General features: G+C 39.2%; 5 protein-coding genes and 1 non-coding gene across 6 annotated transcripts; 3 read left to right on the top strand and 3 right to left on the bottom strand.

The window, feature by feature from the left end:
* Positions 1-74: 74 nt before the first annotated feature.
* On the bottom strand, positions 75-3,554 carry LOC132201491 (heat shock protein 83). The gene is made up of 4 exons (XM_059627690.1): positions 3,363-3,554; positions 2,673-2,813; positions 1,496-2,539; positions 75-1,321 (listed from the first exon to the last, which is right to left on the bottom strand). The coding sequence occupies exons 2-4, from the start codon at positions 2,811-2,813 to the stop codon at positions 359-361; spliced, it is 2,148 nt and encodes a 715-aa protein (XP_059483673.1). The 5' UTR covers positions 3,363-3,554; the 3' UTR covers positions 75-358.
* Positions 3,555-4,543: 989 nt separating this feature from the next.
* Positions 4,544-4,662, bottom strand: LOC132202120 (5S ribosomal RNA). The gene has a single exon (XR_009442346.1). It is a non-coding gene; the product is annotated as a 5S ribosomal RNA (ribosomal RNA).
* Positions 4,663-5,741: 1,079 nt separating this feature from the next.
* On the top strand, positions 5,742-8,906 carry LOC132199368 (pickpocket protein 28-like). The gene is made up of 10 exons (XM_059624020.1): positions 5,742-5,819; positions 5,879-6,221; positions 6,540-6,743; positions 6,831-7,014; positions 7,072-7,220; positions 7,284-7,485; positions 7,546-7,816; positions 7,906-8,161; positions 8,503-8,594; positions 8,659-8,906. The coding sequence occupies exons 1-10, from the start codon at positions 5,783-5,785 to the stop codon at positions 8,823-8,825; spliced, it is 1,905 nt and encodes a 634-aa protein (XP_059480003.1). The 5' UTR covers positions 5,742-5,782; the 3' UTR covers positions 8,826-8,906.
* A 147-nt stretch (positions 8,907-9,053) lies between these two features.
* On the top strand, positions 9,054-12,086 carry LOC132199367 (uncharacterized). The gene is made up of 3 exons (XM_059624019.1): positions 9,054-9,233; positions 9,298-9,346; positions 9,407-12,086. The coding sequence occupies exons 1-3, from the start codon at positions 9,186-9,188 to the stop codon at positions 11,581-11,583; spliced, it is 2,274 nt and encodes a 757-aa protein (XP_059480002.1). The 5' UTR covers positions 9,054-9,185; the 3' UTR covers positions 11,584-12,086.
* Positions 11,601-22,211, bottom strand: LOC132199366 (uncharacterized). Its single transcript, XM_059624018.1, has 23 exons — positions 22,024-22,211; positions 21,032-21,135; positions 20,828-20,962; positions 20,579-20,772; positions 20,314-20,463; positions 20,147-20,255; positions 19,900-20,085; positions 19,679-19,837; positions 19,316-19,571; positions 19,106-19,260; positions 18,691-18,867; positions 18,478-18,619; positions 18,218-18,390; positions 17,973-18,160; positions 13,713-13,869; positions 13,431-13,646; positions 13,190-13,375; positions 12,958-13,128; positions 12,771-12,905; positions 12,583-12,720; positions 12,362-12,521; positions 12,214-12,302; positions 11,601-12,083 (listed from the first exon to the last, which is right to left on the bottom strand). The coding sequence occupies exons 1-23, from the start codon at positions 22,064-22,066 to the stop codon at positions 11,808-11,810; spliced, it is 3,699 nt and encodes a 1,232-aa protein (XP_059480001.1). The 5' UTR covers positions 22,067-22,211; the 3' UTR covers positions 11,601-11,807.
* On the top strand, positions 15,426-17,913 carry LOC132200159 (mucin-5AC-like). The gene is made up of 4 exons (XM_059625405.1): positions 15,426-15,560; positions 15,619-15,661; positions 15,719-16,669; positions 16,868-17,913. The coding sequence occupies exons 1-4, from the start codon at positions 15,501-15,503 to the stop codon at positions 17,860-17,862; spliced, it is 2,049 nt and encodes a 682-aa protein (XP_059481388.1). The 5' UTR covers positions 15,426-15,500; the 3' UTR covers positions 17,863-17,913.
* Positions 22,212-23,615: the final 1,404 nt, after the last annotated feature.

Here is a 23,615-nt window from a genome sequence, read left to right as displayed (position 1 = left end):
CTCAACTTAAAGCTCATCTAGAGTTTAATAAATTAGTGGATGAATATAAAGGATTAATAATAAATACTTCCAAATGATGGGTTGATATCATTTTTATTATCACTTCATTGTCATTTTCTCATCTTAGTAAATCAAAATCACTCAAGTTGAATGCTCATTCACGTATATATGAAATGGAAGAAATAAAAAAAAATATGATGGGTGGAATGAACTGAAACATTAATGCACAGAATTGACACTGTAAATAAATACAAAGTCAAAAATTATCAGTACTTGTGTTGCAATCATTCTGAATGACTGGACAATCACTTTGAGACCTATCAACTAAAGAGAATTTCAGCAAGGAACAGCAAAAGGTTTAGTCGACCTCCTCCATGCGGGAGACGTCCTCAGCATCACCCTCAAGAGGTGGCATCTCCTCAGCAACTGGAGCCTCAACAGGAGCTTCGTCCTCATCAATGCCAAGACCAAGCTTGATCATGCGGTAAATGCGAGAGGCGTGGGTCTGGGGTTCCTCCAGGGCAAAGCCAGAGCTGAGCAGGGCAGTTTCAAAGAGCAGCATCACCAAGTCCTTGACAGCCTTGTCATGTTTGTCGTCATCAGCCTTCTGTCTCAGTGCATCAACAATTGGATGGTCGGGGTTGATCTCGAGGTGCTTTTTAGCTGCCATGTAACCCATGGTTGAAGAGTCACGCAGGGCCTGCGCCTTCATGATGCGCTCCATGTTGGCCGTCCAGCCGTACTGAGAGGTGACGATGCAGCAAGGAGACTCGACCAGTCTGTTGGACACCACGACCTTTTCCACCTTCTTGTCCAGAATGTCCTTCATGACCTTGCACAAGTTCTCAAACTTGGCCTTGTCCTCCTCACGCTTTTTGATCTCGGCCTCGTCTTCAGGCAGCTCAAGTCCCTCCTTAGTGACGGAGACAAGTTGCTTGCCCTCAAACTCCTTCAGCTGCTGCACGACGTACTCGTCAATGGGCTCGGTCATGTACACAACCTCAAAGCCACGCTTCTTGACACGCTCAACAAAGGACGAGTTGGACACCTGGTCCTTGTTCTCGCCAGTGATGTAGTAGATGTGCTTCTGGTTCTCCTTCATGCGGGCAACATATTCCTTCAAGGAGCACTGGTCGTCTCCGGAGGCAGAGGTGCTGTAGCGGAGAAGCTCAGACAGCTTCTTCCTGTTGGTGGAGTCCTCGTGGATGCCCAGCTTGAGGTTCTTTGAGAACTGCTCGTAGAACTTCTTGAAGTTTTCCTTGTCCTCAGCAATCTCATCGAAGAGCTCCATACACTTCTTGACCAAGTTCTTGCGAATAACCTGAAGTCAAGAGGAGAAAAATTAGTAATGTTGCATTACAACAAAAATGTTTAAGAACAATGACACTTTCAAAAAAATAACAATAAATTTAAAAATGTATAGCGTAAAATAAAAATATTAAAAATCAAGTATACATTTTTGATTAGAAAAATGAATAAAATTTTTAGAGCTCACCTTCAGGATCTTGTTCTGCTGGAGCATTTCACGAGAGATGTTGAGGGGCAGATCCTCGCTGTCAACCACACCTCGGACAAAGTTGAGGTACTCGGGGATGAGCTCCTCACAGTTGTCCATGATGAAGACTCTGCGCACATACAGCTTGATGTTATTCTTGCGCTTCTTGTTCTCAAACAGATCGAAGGGAGCGCGACGAGGAATGAAGAGCAGAGCTCTGAACTCAAGCTGACCTTCAACGGAGAAGTGCTTTACAGCCAAATGGTCTTCCCAGTCATTAGTCAGAGACTTGTAGAACTCGCCGTATTCCTCCTGGCCAATATCGTCCGGGTTGCGAGTCCAGATGGGCTTGGTCTTGTTGAGCTCTTCGTCCTCCGTGTACTTTTCCTTGATGGTTTTCTTCTTCTTCTTGTCCTTGTCTTCATCCTCATCGCCCACATCCTCTATCTTGGGCTCCTTTTCCTCTTCATCTTCCTTCTTTTCCTTATCTTTCTCCTCCTCAGCCTCATCGTCGCTGACCTCCTTGTCACGCTCCTTCTCAACGAGCAGCTTGATGGGATAGCCAATGAACTGAGAGTGCTTCTTCACAACTTCCTTGACTTTGCGCTCCTCGAGGAACTCCTGCAGGTCCTCCTTGATGTGCAGGACAATCTTAGTGCCGCGGCCCATTGGCTCGCCGTGGTCGGGACGAACAATGAAAGATCCGCCAGCAGATGACTCCCATGTGTATTGCTCGTCGTCGTTATGCTTGGAGGTCACAGTGACCCTGTCAGCAACCAGGTAGGCTGAGTAGAAACCAACACCAAACTGACCAATCATGCTGATGTCAGCACCAGCCTGCAGAGCCTCCATGAAAGCCTTGGTGCCAGACTTTGCGATCGTTCCCAGGTTGTTTACCAGGTCAGCCTTGGTCATGCCGATACCGGTGTCAATGATGGTCAGAGTGCGGTCATTCTTGTTGGGAATGATCTTGATGTAAAGCTCTTTGCCGCTCTCAAGCTTGCTGGGGTCAGTCAGGCTCTCGTATCTGATTTTGTCCAATGCCTACAAAAAAAAATATTAATTTTATATTGATATATTAGACATAATGCTTGACAATACAATGAAAAAAAAATCAGAATTCACTTTTTTAAACTATATTCTGTGTGTATATTTGTATAATATTAGTTAAACTTACATCAGAAGAATTTGAGATCAACTCTCGAAGGAAGATTTCCTTATTGGAGTAAAAGGTGTTGATGATCAGGGACATCAACTGGGCGATTTCTGCCTGGAAGGCAAAGGTTTCCGCTCCCTCCATCTGAATGTCCTCGGGCATCTACAAAAAATCAATAGCAATTTGTTAATATCATCTGCGTGCAGTTCATACAAATTATTGTAACGGCCTCAGCTCAACAAGAAAGAATCACTTTGAGGAACTAAGTAGAGCATTAGGAAATGAAACAAAAGGGGCTCAGTTAGCTCAGATTACACGGCCAAGGGAGCAAGGGACCAATTAAAGCAGAAAAACGGTAAAAGGCAGACATTGTAATAATATTTTTTTACAACACGCTTGAAATTGTGCATTAATTTACATTTTCCTTTGCTTAAAATTTCAAACACATGACCTAATTGCGAAGAGAAACTGTGGAAGTTTCATTACAAAAATAAAATCAATAAAAAATCAGTAACTAAAAAAATGGCCTTTCAATTAATTACATTCAAAACGTGGGAATATTAAATGAAATCAATAGTTCTGCTTCACGGAAGATCTAAATTAGAAAAGGCCCTTTACAGTAAGGGGCCACGAGGTGGGCATCCGGGTCAAAAAACAGGGAAAAAACCGCAATTTTTCGGCCAAAATTTTACCGAATTCAGCGCGACTCACCTTTGAATTTGATATTGGAGCTGATTTAAAGCGTTGATGAGAGAATTTGCGACTCTTTGATAGCCTTAGCAAGGGAAGTCGTCGGTGCGACCTAATACTCGGGTGGCTCAAGAATGTATGGTCGCGCGGGGTAGCTGCGGAAATATATAAGCTCGACCGGCGTGCTAGACTTTTCGAGACCGGTGTTGGAAGGTTCTCGAACGAATTATGACGTCACTTCCAGCCCATGTGCGTTTTCGAGAACCTTCGAGAACATTCTAGAAGCTTTTGGACCAAAATGCGGCATCTGAGTCTGCGTCGACCGCCCATAACATGCCGGAACTTCCGCTCTTTTGGCGGCGCCAAATTTGAACAGCATTCTCACGTGTGTTACTTTTACGACCCTGCAATGCTTTTAAAATTTAACCCATTTAGATTTTGGATGCTGAAACGTTGATTTTTGGCATCTTTTATGATTTTTTCTAATGAATCGTTTATTCCGGATATTATTTAACGGCTTTTTTTGATGCTAGGGTATAATAGATGAAGTAAAAATGAGACCTAAAATTAACTGAAATCAATCTGAAATTTTCTACAAAATTTACAAACACTTTCAAGTATGCTGCGAGAACACTACAACGTACACACTTCAAAATTTTAGTTTTGAAAATTAAAAAAAAAATACATATATTTCCCTCAATATGTTTTGGATGTTTTGAATCCATTGAAAGAATTGAATATTTTATTTTAATTGATGGTCATTTAAATGTTGCAGAAGTAAGAGAACGAACAATGAACGCTGCCTGCAATTCTTGCAAAACAATAAAAAAAAAAAATACTTCGAACTTTCCCTAAAACGTACATGACATTTCTTTCATATTGGATTCAATTAAAACATCCATTAAAATTTCGTTTTTATTGATTTTTACAACGTCATATAAATGATATTTATAAAGTGATAAAAAAAAAGGAAGAATGTGAGAAACATTATTGGTAATTTTAATTATTTATATACACAAAATCGCACAAAACAAATAAAAAAATATTAAATATTAATAGCAAAATTTTTGTTAATTTTACATTAAATTTATTCACAATACAAATACAATTGAATTGAATTGACCTCTCCTTTCATAAAAATGATTTTCTGAGAAAAAGAAAAGATGAACAGGATGGAAATGGGATAAATTTTTTAAAAAATGCGCCTACAACATGCAGTGTTCCCAGGCGGTCACCCATCCAAGTACTGACTGCACTCAACGTTGCTTATCTTCGGTGATCGGACGAGAACCGGTGTGTTCAACGTGATATGGTCGTAGACAGTGTCAGATTGAAAATTTAGGTTATCTAAACACTTTGCTTGACCTCTAAACCATTAAAATTGTCAATAAGGAGTTATTTAAATCAAAAGTTCAAGAGCATAATGGAGAGTGGAAAACTTTGATATTTGCCGAGAATTTAGTCCATACAGTGCAGTGTTCGAAGAACATTTTTTATTTTGCTAAATTTTGTAGTCACCATTGCCTACGACGACCATAATTATATTAACACATTGAATCCCGGCTTTATCAAATCACTAAAGATGAGGATCGTTAAATAATGTTAATACTTGGATGGGTGTGGATGGGTGACCGCCCAGGAACACTGCATGACGAGGGCGCACATTTTTTTTAATTTATTCAGATTTTTAATCGCAGTTATTTTATGTTGCTGTTTCAATCAATTCAATCTTAAAAGATTTTTCAATTTTAATATATGTGAAAATCTTGATATACAAGCAATTTCTTCTCTTTTTAAAAAAGTGATTGATTTAATTTATTCTTTTGCATCGCACATATATTGTTAAGTGTTGTTAAGCATTTTTAAATTAACAAAATTAAGACACCACTTATCAAAAGCAGTACAAATGCCAGCAAAAGAGCAAATTTGTAGTAAAATGTAAAATAATCAAAATCTTGCTTCATACGGATCGTGAAATTATTGCTTCCATTTTTCTGGTAAATTTTCATAGCGTCTTGCCTGTGTAGCATTTAATTGCGTCTTATTAATTAGGTGCGCTGATTGTATAGAAATCAAGATTTCCAAGAACTAGTCAAGCTTGTCTCACATTTATTTATAGAGCACGCATCAAGTCGTGACCTAGTTGACAATTAAATGGGCGTAATATATTGTATATTATTCTAAAATCAATCATTTCAACAGCATTGGTTGAGCATGAGGCGCGTGCAACAGACGAGCGAGAGATCCGGGTGCACGATAATGGGAAAAACAATTAATAAATGCCTTGCCTAATGAGGGCACCCCTATTTCTGCACGCTATAATGACAGCGCGTTTCCACCGTTTTGTGGCAAAACACTCATAAATGAAACCAATAATATTTGTATTGAATTTTATTGGAGACTTGATCACGACCACCAGTGCAAAGTGAAACTTGCTCAGAATGGGCCAACAGCAACGCTTCAGCTATTACAAGTCGGGTATGTATTTCTTAGAATTTATACAAAACTAAACAAAATAACAACGGGGAAATCAAAAGGTTTGTTGGACGAATCGTTATTTGGCAATAGACTGACTGCAGACCAGCAGCCCCCGCAGGTTCAACAGCCCAATTACACGTTTCGTGGTGGTCGCAGGTTGGCACTTCTTGATCAGACGCTGCTTGGACGCAGGGTGGTCAGGGCGCCTGGTAGACTATGGGATCCTCTGCACGGCTGGGTGGACCCAGCTATGCCCACGCAAGTGTGGGTCAAGAAAAGGCCACCTGATAAAAGGGAGGAAGGAGAGAGCGAATGGCCTATTGGAAAGGTGGCCAAAGAGTTTTGCGAAGACACTTCCTTGCACGGCGTTCAATATCTTGCTGGAAACTTTTTATTTGAGAGGTATATTTTTCCACACGTACATTTCAAAACTGGTTTTTAGATGCCAAATATCTATTCTTAAATTATGTTTTTATTGCAATTATCATTATTCATGCACAAGAGAGAAGCTAATTTAAAAATGGTTCATTAATTTTTTATTTTGTTTTGTCTGATTCTCATTTTTATACTGTAAAACTTAATTTTGTATGTTAACAGAGCTAGATTTTGGTTTTGTAAAGAAAATATTATAAAAAAAAATAATAATATATCTCAGTAAAATATTTTGATTACTGATTAAAATTTTTATTATAAAATTAATATGCGTCTTTTGTGTTTTAGAATTTTCTGGGCATTTGCTCTGTTACTTGCTTTGGCGGGTGCCGGCTTGCTGATCAGAGAAGCTTACCAAAAGTGGGTAGACGCTCCAGTAATTTTATCATTTTCAACCATCTCCACTTCAGTTGCTGAAATTCCCTTCCCAGCCTTCACCGTCTGCAATATGAACAATGCGCGAAAGGGAGTTGCAGAACGTGTTTTGAACAGGTTAGGAATTTTATTTTTAAAATTATAAAACCGGAGAAAATTTTTTAAAATTATAAATTGCGATTAAAATTGTATATAAAAAATTAGCAATGACGGATTGGAAAGTGAACGAGATAAAATTCTCCTGGAAGATTTTTGCTCGGTGGACACTGCAATCACATTTGGCAGAACAGAACCAACAGAAAGGGTTGAAGCCTCATCCACTGAAGGCCAGCCCTTCGCCCGACAAGTTCACCCGCGCTGGTCCCACATTAAGGAATTTCTTGTCCGAGTAGGAAGCTCTTTTCTCTTCATTCCTATATTAATTATGTATTATTTTTTTTTTAAGTCAACACAGCCATGCCATGAAATGCTAGTGGCGTGTGCGTGGCTCGGACTGAACAGGAACTGCTCCAACCTATTTAACACAGCTCTAACAGACGAAGGCCTTTGCTGCTCCTTCAATAAAGTACCCAGAGACTTCCTTTTTCGAAACCCGTAAATTGAGCTTAAATTATTTAACGCTAATATTTGTACAACTAATTTTTAATTTAATTCAAGTCGAGATCTGTCCGATTTAAACGTGACGTTTCCTTTCCCGGCGGTGGACTGGACGCCTGAGGATGGCTACCCTAATAATCATCATCCGCAATCTCTTCCGTGGAGGGCAATCGGGGCTGGAAAGCACCTCGGCTTAACAGTGGTTCTTGACTGCGAAAAACATGAATATTTCTGCTCCTCCACAGCTTCACTTGGATTCAAGGCACGTCTTCCCACAAATTTTAGAAACCTTTTTATGTTAATAAAAAAATTAATATTTCAGTTGCTTCTGCACAGTCCCGTGGAGACACCAAAATTGCAGAGTTTCGGTTTCGCTGTTCGTCCCGGCTCGGAAAATTTTATATCAATTCAGCCTAAAGTTCGCAAGGCAAATCCGGCTGTGATCTCTGTGCCATTAAGCAAACGGAATTGCTATTTTGCTTCGGAGCGCTACTTACGTTTCTACCGCACATACACGCAGCACAACTGTATCCAGGAGTGCGAAGCCAACTACACCGTCTCCATTTGCGGCTGCGTTCTATTTTATATGGCCAGTAAGGATAATAAAAAAAATGCCTTTTAAACTCTTTTCCTTGTTGATCAAAGTATTAATCAGCTTTTGACGAGTAAAATATTTTTGCAGAGGACCAGGACGTGCGTATTTGCGGCAAGAGGGACTACAAGTGCGCGCAAGAGGCGCGGGCCAATATGGAATTGAGTCTGTATGGGGAGGCGGCGGACCAGGGTGGTCCCAACAGACCATCGTGTCGCTGTCTACCCGGCTGCAGTGAAATCAGCTACTCGGCCAGAATTTCATCGTCTGCCCTGACAGACTCATTTTCAGCCAAAGAGCGCTTCACGCCGCTTTCAGATCACCCTGTCAACATCACCTATTTCAAGTAAATAATACGTATAAATCAAGGAAGAGCAACTCCTTCAAGCAGTGGTTATGCAACCTGCTCGACTCCAACGCTAAGCGTGTGGCTGTAAACTTCTAATTTCTGTAATTCTCATCAAGAATAACGCTGAGAATTTCAACATTTTTCGCCTGCGTAAATAAAATAAAAACTTGACCGGAGTTTAAAAATAAAAAAATTCCTGCTATAAATTTTCAAATAAGACGCTGCAAAGCAAAATGAAGAGCTGACGAAGAGATCAAAATTTTTGGTTATTATAAGTCATACGCTTGAGAATGAGAAGAGAATTCATAAAATGATAAAATTATTGATATTTTTTTCAGGGAAAACTACGCAATTGTGCACCTCTACTTCTCCGAGCCGGAGGTTACCGCCTACGAGTTGAATGAAATAAACGACTATGTGGGCTTTCTAAGTAAGCTTTGCTGTTTTCCATTGGCAAACGTGTTTAATTATTTATCGCTCATTCAATTTGATAGGCAACACCGGCGGCCTGCTGGGACTCTTTCATGGTTTCAGCATTCTCAGCTTAATTGAAATTCTTTACTTTATGTCAGTTCGGTTGTTAGGCGCGAGGAGAGCACGCCAGAAAAAAGTACGCCAATTGCGCGCGCCACGCAGAAGACCATTTTCGTTTGTCAACTGAAAATTTATAATATTTATTTATTTTGTTTTTAATCTTATATATAAATGTTAATATAATTTTGCAATTACAAATAAAACTGAAAAAATGTGCAAGCTACACTTTTTACTCTCTCCAATATCCACAGCGAGGTATATAGGATTGATATTAAATTCGACAACCTCTTCTCCATTCAAAGCGATAACAGGCGACACACATAGTAGCGAAGTCGAGTGCTGATCGAGCAGCAGTTAAAACGACGAGCGGCTGTCAAATGAGCACCATTGTTTGTGACGGCGGCGGAAGTGCGAGCTTGGCGTCCTTGACAGACTTTGCTCTCGCAACCTGACGCTGTTCAAAAATGGATGCCAACGAGAGAAGAGCATGAAATTGCAATTCTCCAAAAGAGGAAAATGTAGCCGCAGCGTTCTCGTAAGTCTTCAATAGCTCTCTGGATTTTTTTTTTATTAATTGGAGATCAAAATACCATCGCTAGGTAACCGCCCTGTATTTAACCACTCTGTTGTCTGCAGTCGTTGCGCCAGGTACAGAAATAAAAAAATATTTTATAATCCTCGATTGAAATGATATTAATATTATTGCAGAAACGGGAGCTTTTAGTGGCTGCGTAGATTGTAATGATGACCTTTCGACCGGCTTTGAGGTTCAGATTGAGAGCACGCAAACATTGAGATTGAAGAGCATATCAAAAGAAATTCACGGCAGGAATGGAAAAGGTCGCATACTGATTAAAAAGAATAGGAGACGCTCGTTTTCGGCAGATCAAAGCGGTGCCGTATATAAACAACACAAAGCAGAAGCAACCCCATTAAAAAATTCAGTCAAAATATTTGCAAAAGAGAGAAACAAAGAAATCGGTGCAAACTTTTTATTTCAAGGCAAAGATGATAACAATGCCATCGATTACAAAAAGGGTATCCCTGTGATTGTGGAAAGAGGTATTAATTTGAAGCGCTCCGTGAAAAATAAGAAGGCAAGGCCAAGGCGCGGCGCAAGTAAGAAAAAAGCTCCCCCATCTGACGAGTTTGGAGAAGACATAATTGGCGAAGTAGGATCAGCAAAATACGGAAAAATTCAACAAGTGCTGAAAATTCAACCAAAGCAAGGAAATAAGCAAAGAGGCGCCAACGCCAAGAGAAATAGAGGGAATGCAGCGCTTGGAAACTCGCAGCAAAAAGCTCCTGGAAAAAATAATTATTGGTCAAAAATTAAAAATGCTAAGGAAACAAGCAATAGGGCGCCAAAAAGACCTATTAACTCAAATGGTTCTCCTAATAACCAGCAGGCCCAATATCCTAACTACGGAAACTACGGAAATCCACCCTCGCAAGATTACGGAGGTGGTGCATCACCTGACTATTCCCAATATGGGGGCAACCCTAATTTCAATGCAAATCCAAATGGAAATTCCGGCCCAAATTTCAACTACCCCACGGCAATACCATCAGATCTTACTACGATGTTGTTCACCTTCAAAGGCAAGAGGGCTAAATCTACACCCACTTGGAGAGTCCCTGTATACGGAGTGGACACGCAAACGCCTTCAAGGCCTTACTTTCAGGGTAGTGGAGGCTCAAATGATTATGGGGGAAATAGAGGTTCGTCAAATACAGGTGGAGGTAACTCTAATCAAGGTGGAGTGAATTTCAACCAACAGGGTGGGAATAATTTTAATCAGGGTGGAAACAATTTTAATCAGGGCGGAAACAATTTTAATCAGGGCAGGAACAATTTTAATCAAGGCGGATCTCCAACTGGTAATAATAATGGGCAGGGAACCCGTCGACGCAACACTGGGGGCCAGGGCGAGCGAGAAGACTTTCTGCCAAAGAACGGGACTAAAGTGAACCGCATTCGCAAGCGTTTCCAGTACATGCAACTGGACAGTCCAAACGAGATTCTGGTCGCTTGGCCGTTCACAAACCCCACAATTAATCCTAATAATCCGAACAGTGGAGGAGTTAATAGTTTTGTGACGGTGCTGGTGACCGCATTTCCCTCGCAGGCAGCCACCACAAAAAAAGTTACTGTTCCTAAAGTAAATGGCGAAGTGAAAAACAAAAATCCACCAACAACTAAAATTCCAAATCCAAAACCGACACCTTTACCCAAAACAACAACCACTAAAGGGACGACGACAACCACACCTACAACAACAACAACCGAGATGGAGTTCACAGAGGAGACGATTAACGGCAGCACCAAAGGCATGGCAGTTGACATCGACCGATTTCAAGTTCCCTCAGAGCAGCCGATGTCAATGGCGTTCAATATTGATGAAGAATTCACAGGGGTGATCATCACAGATTTTGTTACCAGCTCGAGGCGTGGAAAACCAAATGATGACTCTGAGAAGTTCAACATGATGGAGGGTGTGCTGAAGGGGATTGTGCCCACAGCGCCGCCGACCGAAGCTGGCATATTGGACGATGTTTTCAATGACATCCTCAAAGGCAATAAGGAGGCCATTGCCAAAGAGACAACACGTACCACAACAACGACAAAACCCACCTCAAAATTGACAACAAATGCTCAGTCACCCTCCACAGTTCGATCTGATGCAGCTGCTACTCCACACTCTAATTCAACGGTCCAACCAAGTGATGTCACTTCTATGTCCAATTCAACTGTCCTACCCAGTGGTAGCAATGCAAGCTTGGCAGTCACGCAGCCAGCGACTTCCACAGTCGGTTCGACAGCACCTGGTGGCACAAAACCTATGAAACCTGCTGTAACAGAACCAAGCTCTGATATTTTTTAAAAAAACTATTTTTATATATGATTCATTTCTCAGATTTTAATAAGAATATAATGTGCAATAAACACAAAGCTTTCTCTAAATAAATGTACACGCACTAATTAACAATAAAGTTTATCACCCGCATTCAGCATGCACTTATTTGATTCCTAAAATATATATTTAGACATCACAAACAAGATACTATATAATATGAATAGATATTTTTGGCACACATAAGTAAAATACTAGTTAAAAAAGTAAACTGCTGCTAGATGCAAACTTGTGATTAGTACTAGGCTGAAGGTTGACCCTGTCGTTGCAGCTGATGACAAATTTGTGTTACCTTTTTGAAAGTCCACGATGTCGTAATTAATAGAGGTCAACAATGAGTGTGCAGGAGAGCTGACTAGTGCTCTGCGCAACTGTGACTGCTGTAGAAGTGACAACTCTCCATATCTGTAGATGAACACAGTTTCCAGCGAAGAGAAAGATAGCTTGCTGAAGTGAGTGTCATTGAATGTCTGTAAATAAAAAATATATTTTAATATTAATCGTGTATTTAGTATTAATCGTAATACATTTAATTTGTTGATTAAAACAAAAGCCAATTAAATTATTTTAAATATTTATAATAAATTCCAAGTTTTTTACCTTCAAAGAGTCGCTTCTTAAACACCGCAGAGCACCAGGATGCAAACTTTCAAATTCATTGAAACTTCTTAGATTGGCAGGCGAGAGTCCTGTATGTGACGAATGAAATTTTGTTTTGAGTAAAAAAATTACAATAATTTTCACTCACCAGCCATAACAGTTCCCAATGAGTACACCAAGTCTCCATGCAAGTCATTAATGGGGCCAAACATATTGGAGCTTTCCCCATGTTTGATTATTCTTTTCAAACAGTCAAGTGGGGGGCAACGATGACTGGTTGTAAGCAAATGTGCCAGAACATGATAAAACTGTAAAAATAAAAACTTTCATAAGAAATAATTCCATATATATATATGTTTTAAAATTAACCTCGGCGAACAAAGTCGATGAGATCAAATTTTGTTCCCAGATGTGATTCGCGCACAACAGACGTCCCATGTTGCCAGCAAGTTTAGATGTTAAATTGTTTTCATTTGCTTCAAGGATCATATCAGCTATCTCATTAAGCTATACGGAAAAAGTTTTTTCAATTATAAAAAAATTAAAGGAGCACTTACTTGCTCCCACGATTGCAGATTACTGCCAACAGCACTAACAACATCCATGTCTGTAAGGTCAGATGCCCTCAGGATTTCAACGTCTACTTGAGAGGTCAATATCCCAATATCCCTTATATCCACAGTAAGATTTTTCTGTTGGATATAAAATTTAATAGTAGGCTTTTATGTTGGACTAATTACTTACATATTTAATATATTCCCAAATTTGTCTGATGGCTAATGCAGACAAATCAATCGATCCTAAATATGGCAAGCACTCTGTAAAATCTCCAGCCGCATCTAACATTTTCAAATGTTGCTCGTCAAGGCTGACTATTGTGGCATGTTTTGCCATCTTCAAAGATCCACAGAGAATCTAAAAATTTATAATTCACAAATTTATTAGTGCTATATATTTTTATAATAAACTTGTATGCCTTTTCTTTGACTGGCTCAATTTTGTTCTTGCCTGCCGCGCTTTCAATCAGCATAGAACTGTTTTGCCGATACTTTGCCGGAGAAAGTTTTGATATGGGGTGCTGCGTAGTTGTTTCCCTGTTACTTTGCCCTTCAGTCTGTGTCAGAGAATCAGTTGCCCTTTTGTTTCTTATGCTGGGATAAATCTAAAATTCAGGAAAATAAATCATTAAAGAAGCTACAAAATTTTTAGAATAATACCTTTGCAGATATGTTGAAAACGTTGCCATTTAGCTTGCGAATTTTTGGAATGGAAATTGTTATTGGCTCTTCTTTCCGTTTCTTCTGTTTACTCTCTATTTTAGAAGCCACGCTTGCTGCCAAATTGTTAGTTGTATTAAGTACAAAGCTCAGCAAGGCTTTGACGCTCTGTTCGAAGGGGCTAGCCTCATCAGGACCCAAATAACGACTACATAACTATTGTAGAAACAGTAGAAACATTAATAATTCTACTCAATGGAAAATTAATTTTAAATCTTATACCCTCATGAATTCTGGTGTGTAACCCATGCTAGAATCTAGCTGGTCGGCGGCTTCCTGAAATGCTAAAGGTTCAACCTCATTTAACTGCTGCGGTGGTACTGCAAGTAGGAGGCCAGCAAGCGTGGTTAGAGTTCCAGCAGACCACTCAGACGGAGGCCTGCAAAACCAATTCAATTTCTATCATATTTGAAATTACTTTTCTATCCGGCTACATTTTATATGGAGTTGTTTGCAGAAATTCCGAGCTCACCAGTCAGTAAAATGCGCTTTATTACAAACATTTGAAAATATGAGGAATTCCATAAATTACTTTTTAGTTAAAACTATACTACTGTATTTGACAGCATTTGCCTTTGATTGTGAAGTAAGATTATTATTTTTGCATTTAATTGAACCATAAATTAAGTATTTATCATATAAATAAATCTTTCAAGGGGAAATCGACATTTGCAAACACAATAAGACAGCATGGTAAATTTAAAGGAATTTCTGATTTTTTAAAAATTCAATTATTTTAGCTTTGCAAAAGAGCATACCTAGGAAAGGAAGCGGATTAATGATTGTAACTGAGAAACTGCCAAAGACTACTATGGACTGGAAATTAAAGCAAAAAGTAAATTTGTCTCCAAAGCTATTAAATGAAAGGCAACATCATCTATTTTATGACATTGGACATCTAACCACGACTTTGAAAACCAACAAACAGCCAGATGTGCTGTATTTCACAAAAATTAGGCTGACAACTGTCACACAAATAAAAAGTTGGGAAAAACCGTTGAGGGAAATTCAAAATGACATCACTGGTTCAAAAGTTGAACGCATCAGGAGGAAATACAAATATATTGCTTTGTCAAATACTGATGAAATAATCGTACCCTACCAAGATAGGAAATCGAAAGCTCGGCCTCAGCAACTGCAACCAAAAAATCGTCCTGAAATTAAAACTAGTACTGCAATAAAAACAAAGTTGTCTACCAAATTGGCTAAAAAAGATGAACAGAATTTTTTGAAAACTAAAACAATTTTGAATACCAGGAAAAAATACACATTTGCAACAAAGCTGACTTTGGTGACCGTAATTTCAGAGTCGACAGAACGACCAAATGATGAAAATAAATCAACCAACCAACAGGTGGTTGATCCGCCAAGCCCCGTTGATGTGAGCACCACCGCGTCACCCACAGCATTGCCCTTTCCGGTTACGAATAATTTAACTTTGCCCTTTACGACAAGAGACGGTCAAAATAAAACAAAAAAGCCCGCGGGCATCGACAACAGCAATGAGCTGTATGTGAAGAGTCTGACAGCGCCGCCAGACATTGATGAGTTTCGAATAAAAGATGACTCGACCTCGGGCTACGTGTTCAATGATCAGGAATTCACAGGGGTTATCAATATGGAGCCCCCAGTAGCGACACGTAAGGCAGCAGCTGTGACTCCACCTGACCTATTTATATTCCATCAACTTGGAGAAATTTTCAAAAATAAAATGCCAAGTAAAAATTAATGAATATGTGTTAGCAATAAGAATAATAAAAATAATTTAATTTATATTCAGTAAAAGTTTTCTTTCAAATTCGTTGACCATTATGAACATTAAAAAAAAACCGTAGCTGACTCCTCTCAATATCAAACAGATTTTGTGAAATAGTGGCCGCGATTCAACTTGCGGATGCTTTCCGTGCGTTTTTGGCGTGGCCTTGCAAGTGAAGCATCCGCTCAAGCGGGCGCTGTGCGTCAGTGCTGCATCGGCACGATCGCAGTTCTCTTCAAAAATGAGAACAAATCATGCCAAAATGTAAATTTCAACCTTATCTTATATTAATTTTCTTCTTAGACATAAGTAACGTGAGTTCAAACATTTAAATATTTTACAATAAAGATAATTGCTAAATTACAATTTCAGTTGAGAACATTTGCAATACAAAGAGATGAAATTGGCACTGAAAGTAAGCATAAGTTTAAATTAAGGCTGACGTTGAAAATAATATTATAAAATTTTTCAGATCAGAAATTGTACAAAAAATACTGTCTCGGGCAATATCCCCTTTGGAAAAACTGTTCGAAAATTCGTCAGAGCGCAAACGAAAAATCAGGCAAAATACAATTTGACCTACTTAACGGCAGAAACACAAAAAATGAGCGCCAAAAGGACTATGGTCCTACTAATATTTTAGCATCAAACTTGGCTACCCCACCATTCGAGCCCCAGAGAATGGCAAAGCAGCAGCAGCGTCGAAGACGCACATCGGCCCCTCCAAGGTTTAGTCCAAAAGGTTCTGGAAGGAGAAGGTCAACTCTTCCACAAAACCAGGAGTCCAATAATAGGTGGCGCCGCCAAACTATGCCTGATTTGATGAATTTTCCAACAGCATCCACTACAAGTACTGCCGGGACGACCACAACTGCTCGACCAATGACGCCTAAAGCGTCTATAAACCCGGTGTTTAATAAGCCTCTGCGAACTCCAAAAAAGAAAGGCATCCAATGGAATAAAATTATTAAAGGCGTAAAGGACAAGCACAAGGGAAAGGCATCTAGCAGCAGAAGCACGGCCGAGGGGGACGAGAGTTCCACAACACCGTCAAATAGAGAGGATGTCGAGGTTGACGTCACAATGCCAGACTCGACTGCCTCTAGTGATGAACGCAGAACCAGCAGAGGAACATCATCATCTATATCAGACTCAGAGGCTTTGTCAGGTGTCACAAACATAATGGAATTTTATGGAGTAGAGCGCCTGGCCGACGCTGGCAGTATCTCCACTACCCCAAAGTCAACGGGATCAGATGAAGAGTCCACACCTATAAATTCTGCGAGCAGGTCTGCAAGGGCAACAACAGCAAGTGCTGATGAAGAGGATGGTGAGGATGGAGAAGATGATGAAGACGCGGAGGATGAGGAGACGACGACAAAAAGTTCATCTAAGGACAAAAATAAAGATAAGGTAGATACTGGTAAGATACTTTATAAATGTCTTCTCGTCCTCTGTCCTCTCCCTTGACGCCTTGACACGAATTGGTTAACAAGTTATGCAACCTGCTCGACAGTCATGCAGTGCAGGTTGCATGTACCAAACGGTATCCAGAAGTTCATAAATTTAGAAAAAAAATAAACCAAGGGGACTAAGTAATAATATTAATAATTGTTTGCAGTAACAACGCCAGTGCAAAATGAAGCGGCTGAACAAAATGAGATGCGCACGACACAGCTGTCGCCCTATACAAGCCTAAGTCGCACTACCCCATCATCAACAGTTGAAAATCGTGTGGGTGATGAAACGGAGAAACCAGAAAGAGAAAAAACACAACAGTCGCCTGCTACAAACCCAAGTCGCACCACATCTTCATCAACATCGGAAAGCCGCTATGAAGAAACAGAGAAACCGGAAAAAGTGAAAAAATCAGAAACAACTAAAAGTGAGCCATCAGAGACAGTGAGTGTGCAAATCAGCAAACCTGAAACTGAAGGAGACATAGAAACTACATCGGCAATTACGTCACCCACTAACTTGAAAGACAAAAAATCTGAAGTCGGCATGATGACTCAATCAACGTCGACAGCTAAAGTGGACAAAGAGGGTGGTAAAGATAACAGCGTAGATAACAAAGAGGGATCGGCAACAAATAGCAACGCTAAGTTGGGGGAGACAACGTCTGAAAAACCTAAAGACAAAATGATCAGTACTGCAATAGATGAAGAACAAATGAATGATTCTTCAAAGGCCAGTGTGAAGACAACAGTAGATGACTCAATTTTTTCAAAGGTAGCAGCTAAAAATTCTTCAGATGGAGATAGCAATAAAAAAGAGGATTCAAGCACTAAAGAGGGTATCACAAAAGAGGATGAAAAGAAAGAATTGGAAAATAATAAAAAGGAAGAAAATAACAAGCAGGACAGCAAAAAGGAGGATGAAAAAAAAGATGAGACCAAGAAAATGGAAAGTAACACAACAACGGTGGATCCTAGTGAAGAGGATACAAGCGACGATGAAGAGGAGGGCAATGGGGAAGAAACAGACCCAGAGGATGAAGAAGAAGTAACAACAAATAAAAATCAAGCTGATTCTAAAGTTGTTAGAACCTCCAATGCTCCAGAAAATTCAGCCAAGGCTCCATCGACGGCTGCTTCAGATGCTCTTGATGAGTGAATATGCACATGTTTTACATAATAAAAATAAAATTTAATTAAATAAAGCAAAATTAAGTAAAAAAATTTGTTTCCTTTCTTCCCTAAAGAGAAAAATTTAGACGAACTTACCCATAAGCGTCAACGATGATTTTGTACCAGAGAGATGCCCTCATTCCGCGAGTGACACAAAGAGCTGTGTCTGACTTTCTGTCTTTGCCCTCCAGCCACAGCCGGAAGGCTCTGGAGTCAAGGTTTGCATGCAGTTCATCTGCAAAGGGCAGAAACTGGAACAAATTGCCCATTTCGTGGAGAATGGCCTAAAATTGTACATCATATTAATTAAAAAACAACAAGCAAAATGAAAAAAAAGGTACTTTTTTGTTATTGAGCCTCAAGCTGATTTGCGACAGCAGCTGTGGCGTTGACCCTGGCAGGACAAAAACCTCCAGGAGCTCAATAATAGAGAGACGTCCTATAGATTGAACAATAGTAGCCCAATTCTTTGTAGTTTTGATTGCGGAGTAGGGCAAATACACCAATGGATTGCCTATTATATATATTATATTTTTTGTAATTATTTGTAATGGGAGATGTTAGATATACTATATAACATCTTTTTCAAAAACTGACTTACCTCCAATTGACATGATCTCTGCCTTATGCAATGTGTCAAGTAGTACTTCCGTGTCAATTTGCTGTGATTCAGCACGATGCTTCAAGTAGGAAAGAAGCGGCTTAAGGGCGCACTTGCTCAAGTCCTTAGGGTACCATTGATTCTGCAATTTTTTAAATAAATAATAATGCAAATATTTTTTTTATATTTCATTAGTGAAAAGTCGTTACTTACAGTAGTTTGCAAGTGCTGACCAAGAAGTGCCAAGATGGGCAAACCATGGTTCCGACCAAGTTCCAAAAGATCACTGCAGGTTAGTCCCATGATCAGTTTTGGATTATGGAGCAGGAAATGAGCCCATTCATCCAAATCTGTCATATTGGAGCGTGAGTGGTGTGCCACTAACCGTAGCTGAAAATTGCATTTAAAAAGAATATTTTAGAGAATTTATTTCTCATCAAAGTCACCAAAGTGTACCGGAAAAAATAATAAAAGGGAGAATGTGACGCAAAAGCGACATGTGTGTAACCTAATTTAGCACAAAAACATACTTTGGCTTCCCAGCAGGGTGAAGCCCTTCGGTGCTTTTCATTTGCCCTCAAACATCCCAAGAGCTGCCATTCTCATTTCCACAAAAATAATTACTTACAAAGCTACGGGGCCAGCCTTTCTGGTGTCGGCTTGTCCTTATTATTTTACTCAGTTCCAAGGCCATTGGCTTTATATCCTCAGACTTCATCAGGTGTGCAAAACGGTTTGGCTCCTGCTCCCCATTAAGCATTGCCTCTAATAACCACTTTTTACCTAATTAAAAATCCATTTTGAAGATTTGTATAATTCAGATCAAATTAAAATTAACCTATCAAGTTTTTTGTCCTGTCGTACAGGATGAAAAGAGCTGTGCTTTGTGGTGGCAAGTTAGAAAGCAAATGTGTGATGACAGACTGAGGCAAAATTTCCCTCTGATCAATTTTCACAGACGGAATTATTAACAGCAGGTTACTGGATGGCACCAATGCATTTTCAAGGGTAGTCGACGGATTGGAAAAATGTTCTCCAACAAGAATTCGAGCCTGCTTGCTGCTAAGTTGAGCAGAGTCAATGGCAGTGAGGGCCTAAATTAAAAAAATTTTAAATAAAAGAACATTTATGTTTAGGAAAAAACCCAGATGGAGGTATAATAGGTAGCATTATATTAAAATATAGAATAGAGTGAACTCACTCTGGCCTTCTTATCCTCGGGCAAAGCCTCAATTACACGGGCAGCTTGGTACAAATAGGAGGTCGGCAGCGCGAAAATCCACTTTCCAACATCGGTCAACGTTTTCTCGTCCCAAACGGCACTGTCTCTGTTAGCTTCCTGCACGAGCAAGTGGGCGAGCTGCAATTCAACGTTCACTTTAGCGCATAATTTCTCGTTTAAGAAAACGGGTGCCCCATTACCTGGGCAGCCGATGCCCAAGAGACGGGATGGCGCTCGTTTCTCTCAAAAGCCTCTCTGGCCACACGACTCAAATTTCTGTGTGCCAAGGAGGCAATTTGCGTCGGCGTTAATAGAGGAAGCGACATCTCCAGGAGGTCAGAGTTGGGTCTTTGACTGTGGTGGGTTGAAGCAAAAACTGCTCTTATCTGCCGATAAGACATCACGATTAATAATTTATCAGGCCCAAAACCGTGAACTTCTGCTTACCTGCATGGGGTCAAGGGGCAGATTAAAGATCAATTTTTGGGTGTCAGTCGACTTAAGTTTGATTTTACTAAGCTCGTCAGGCGTACTTCCGGTAAGTATGAAGTTGATGCTGGTTATTCATGCATTTTAAAATGGTTAAAGGAAAAATATGATTTAAATAAATTTACAACTGAAGTCTTTGGGGACTGAATTGATGCAGTCTGGTGGCGTCGCCGGAATCGAGCATTTCAGCCCACACTCGTTTTAAAGATGGGCTTTTTTTGGACCACTCTAAAGACCTGGAAGTAGGCCATGTCCACTGCTGCAGGTGGTACAGGCTAAAAATTATTAAAAAAATATTGAATTAAAAAATTCCTAAAAGCTGTGCATTAGGAAAAACCTATTAAAAAATAATAATAAAAACAAATTAAAATTTCCCATTTTGAAACCTACAATTTCTGCTGCTGCTTTATTTCCATGTTGTAGAGAAACGAACGAGGCAAATAAGCCAGAACAGGGCTGCCCGTTTCCAAAGCTCTGCGGAACAACTCAAATTTCCACTGATTCTCCATATCAGGGTACCACACTGGCATGATTTCAGCCAGAACTTCCTGCACCGCCTCCGACAGGTCCAAATTTCCCTGCATCTGCAAATATGCACAAGAAAAAATTCAATGTCTAAATGAGAAAATGTGAACTGACAGCCTTGAGGAATTCAGCACGCTGACGCTTCTTGGCGCACGCCAGCACCGACTTCTCGAATAGGGCCGCGTTTTGCGCGTTCGCCAATCCCAAGGCGGCCAAGTCGCTGCCGCTCAGATTCGACAGTTGTTCCGGCTGCGGTGGAGAAAAAGAAGAGTAGTGCCATAAATTGGATTTTTTGCGTTCGAATAGCAGTCACTTTACCCGCAACATGTAGAGATCAAGGCTCGTCAAATTGCCTAGATCGTCTTTCTCGATGACGAACTCCGACTCGGCGTCGTATATTTGCAAAACTTCATCACAAAATCCTGGAAAAAATTAAATATTCACCGTATTTAGTTGAACAAATTTTTTAGAGGAAATAAATGCAAGCAAGAAATTATCACAAATCAGATATTACAATAAAAAAATTTGATTTCATCTTTAAATTCTTTAGAAAGTATTTTCTTTCCCATTTTCCGCTTCATATTTCTTATTATAACTTTTTGCAAAATTTATATCTCTATATTTTTTAACATAAGCAGAATAAATACAAGGGAATAAAAATGTATGCTTAGAACAAGGTCGTGAGCTAAATTACTAGCATATTTCCATGCGACGTGCGTTTGAAAAAGACTATAAATCCTTGGCATCATAGGAATGCTTCTCTATTTCTTGTACATACACTCATTGTCAGAGTTATCTGCAGCGCGGTGCAAACTCAAGCATTTCTTGTTCGATTTAGCTGGATTTAGCAACAAGCTGTTTAAGAGCGCTTTTGAGAAGTTTCTCGACAAATTGCAAATAATAATTCCAGTGCATATCTATAGACATCAAGAAAAAAACTTTGGGAAAGGTGACTTATTCTGCCATGACTTGCTCATGACTTTTGGGATTCAAATATTTAAATAACCGAAAATATCCTTCATTGCGTTAATACTTATTAATAAATATTCCAATTAAAAAAAAACGATAAAAACTGGTAAAAATAAAGTCGTTCATCACCGTTAAGTACATCAGAGTAATGCACATAATATTATTACGTTAATAAATTACACGACGTACACTTTAGAAACACTTAAAATTTACCAGAAATTTATCATTTTTGCTGCATGAGCCGCTTATTGGGCACGTCAAAAAATAAAGTTCAAGGTCAATGTTAGCGGTGGAGAAAACGACAAAAGCAGTATAAAATTAATAGAATCTTTCCTACTCACCACAAGGAATCAAGACGAGCCAGGCGAAGATGAAAGGCAACATGATCTGCGATCCGACGAACTGGTCGAAACCACCGACCCGAATGATCAGCGGTCGATTTTCGAGCTGCGGGCACCTGGATTGTGGTGCGGACAGACGAAGGTTGAGAGCAGAGTGAAGAGAATCAAGGCGATGGTGTGGCGAACGCAATCAGCATCAAGAGAGGCGCCAAGGCGGGCCCAAAGCAGGGGGGAGGGTGAGCTGCCGGTTGCATATCACTCCAGGGGCTTGCGAGCACGTAATTGACAGCAGTTGTTTTTCAGTTGTTTACTGCGGGCTGATTGGTGTAATTCTGTAATTATATAGTTTCTTTCTATTACTTTTATACTTTTTCTTTTTCTTATAAATTTTATATTTGAAAGGTTAATAATCAGCAAAAGAACTAGAAGTAAAAAATCGTAAATTTTACTGCATTAATGATACATAATTTGTGTTTCAATAAGAAAAGGGAAATTTTTTAGATGTTGGTAAATAATTCTTCTTCACTGTAATTAAAAAATCTCAAGACATGGATAATCCATCGTTTGTTGGTTGTGATGGCTCAGAGAAATCTGACAGACACTCTTTTCATCCCCGTGTCAATTTGCATTCAGCAAGTTGAAAAAGATGGAGCTAATGGGCTCATAATTTCACACAAAAAAATTTGCGTCCCTGCCCAGTTGAAACACCATTTGGCGATTTTGACGTCGCCACCCTCACCCCTTACACCCTCACTAAATGACTAAAGTGCCCCAACCTTTGTCGCCACCGCCGCCACAACAAATTTCGAACTCTGATCCTCTCGCATGTCAGTCAGAGCCTGTAATCACTAGTCCATTAGAATTATATAGGCCACGATTTTTATCAATATATTCCAAATATTTTCTTTCGTCCCAAATAAAAACAACTTCATTATTCTTCTCGGTGGATACAAACAAAATTTGAAATTGAAATTTTATTAAAAAAAAAAATGCTGATCACATTTCAAATTAATTACTTTTGATTGGTGATGAATCAGCAACTAGAACTAATATGATATATGAATATTTAAAAAAGTCATTTATTTGAAATTTGATCAGGATTTTTTTAATGAAAGTAAAATTAACAACCTACAAAAAACATGAATTTAACATAAAATTTATTATAGTTTTGAAAAATAACAAATATTCAATACATACTAGTTGCGATGCTTATTGAAATGAACCTGAATATTTCCGATGCAATTTTACATAAAGTTAATCAAGTGGTTTTTAGCTTACTTAAAATTACTAACACAATGTGATAGAAGAATTATTAAAAAAATATTTAAATTTTTCCTTCTATAACTCAAATAATAAAAATTTAATCTTAAACGCTATCTAATAGTGCCTAAGTAAAAAAATTAATTTAATACCTGAAACGTTACTTCAGATTGACTTATATTATCTACAAAAATTCAAATATAAATTGAAACATACAGAATTTTGGAAAATATATAAAAAATCAATACATTTGTTAAATTAAAATTTATTTTACTCAACATAAATAGGCGCCAACGTTCACTTAACTTCCCTTACTTCCCTTTCCGGGATTA

This window comes from Neocloeon triangulifer, unplaced genomic scaffold, assembly GCF_031216515.1.
Source record: "Neocloeon triangulifer isolate White Clay Creek 2 clone unplaced genomic scaffold, ASM3121651v1 ptg000014l, whole genome shotgun sequence".
NCBI classification, from domain to species: Eukaryota; Metazoa; Arthropoda; class Insecta; order Ephemeroptera; family Baetidae; genus Neocloeon; species Neocloeon triangulifer.
This window is presented reverse-complemented; position numbering and strand designations above follow the sequence as displayed.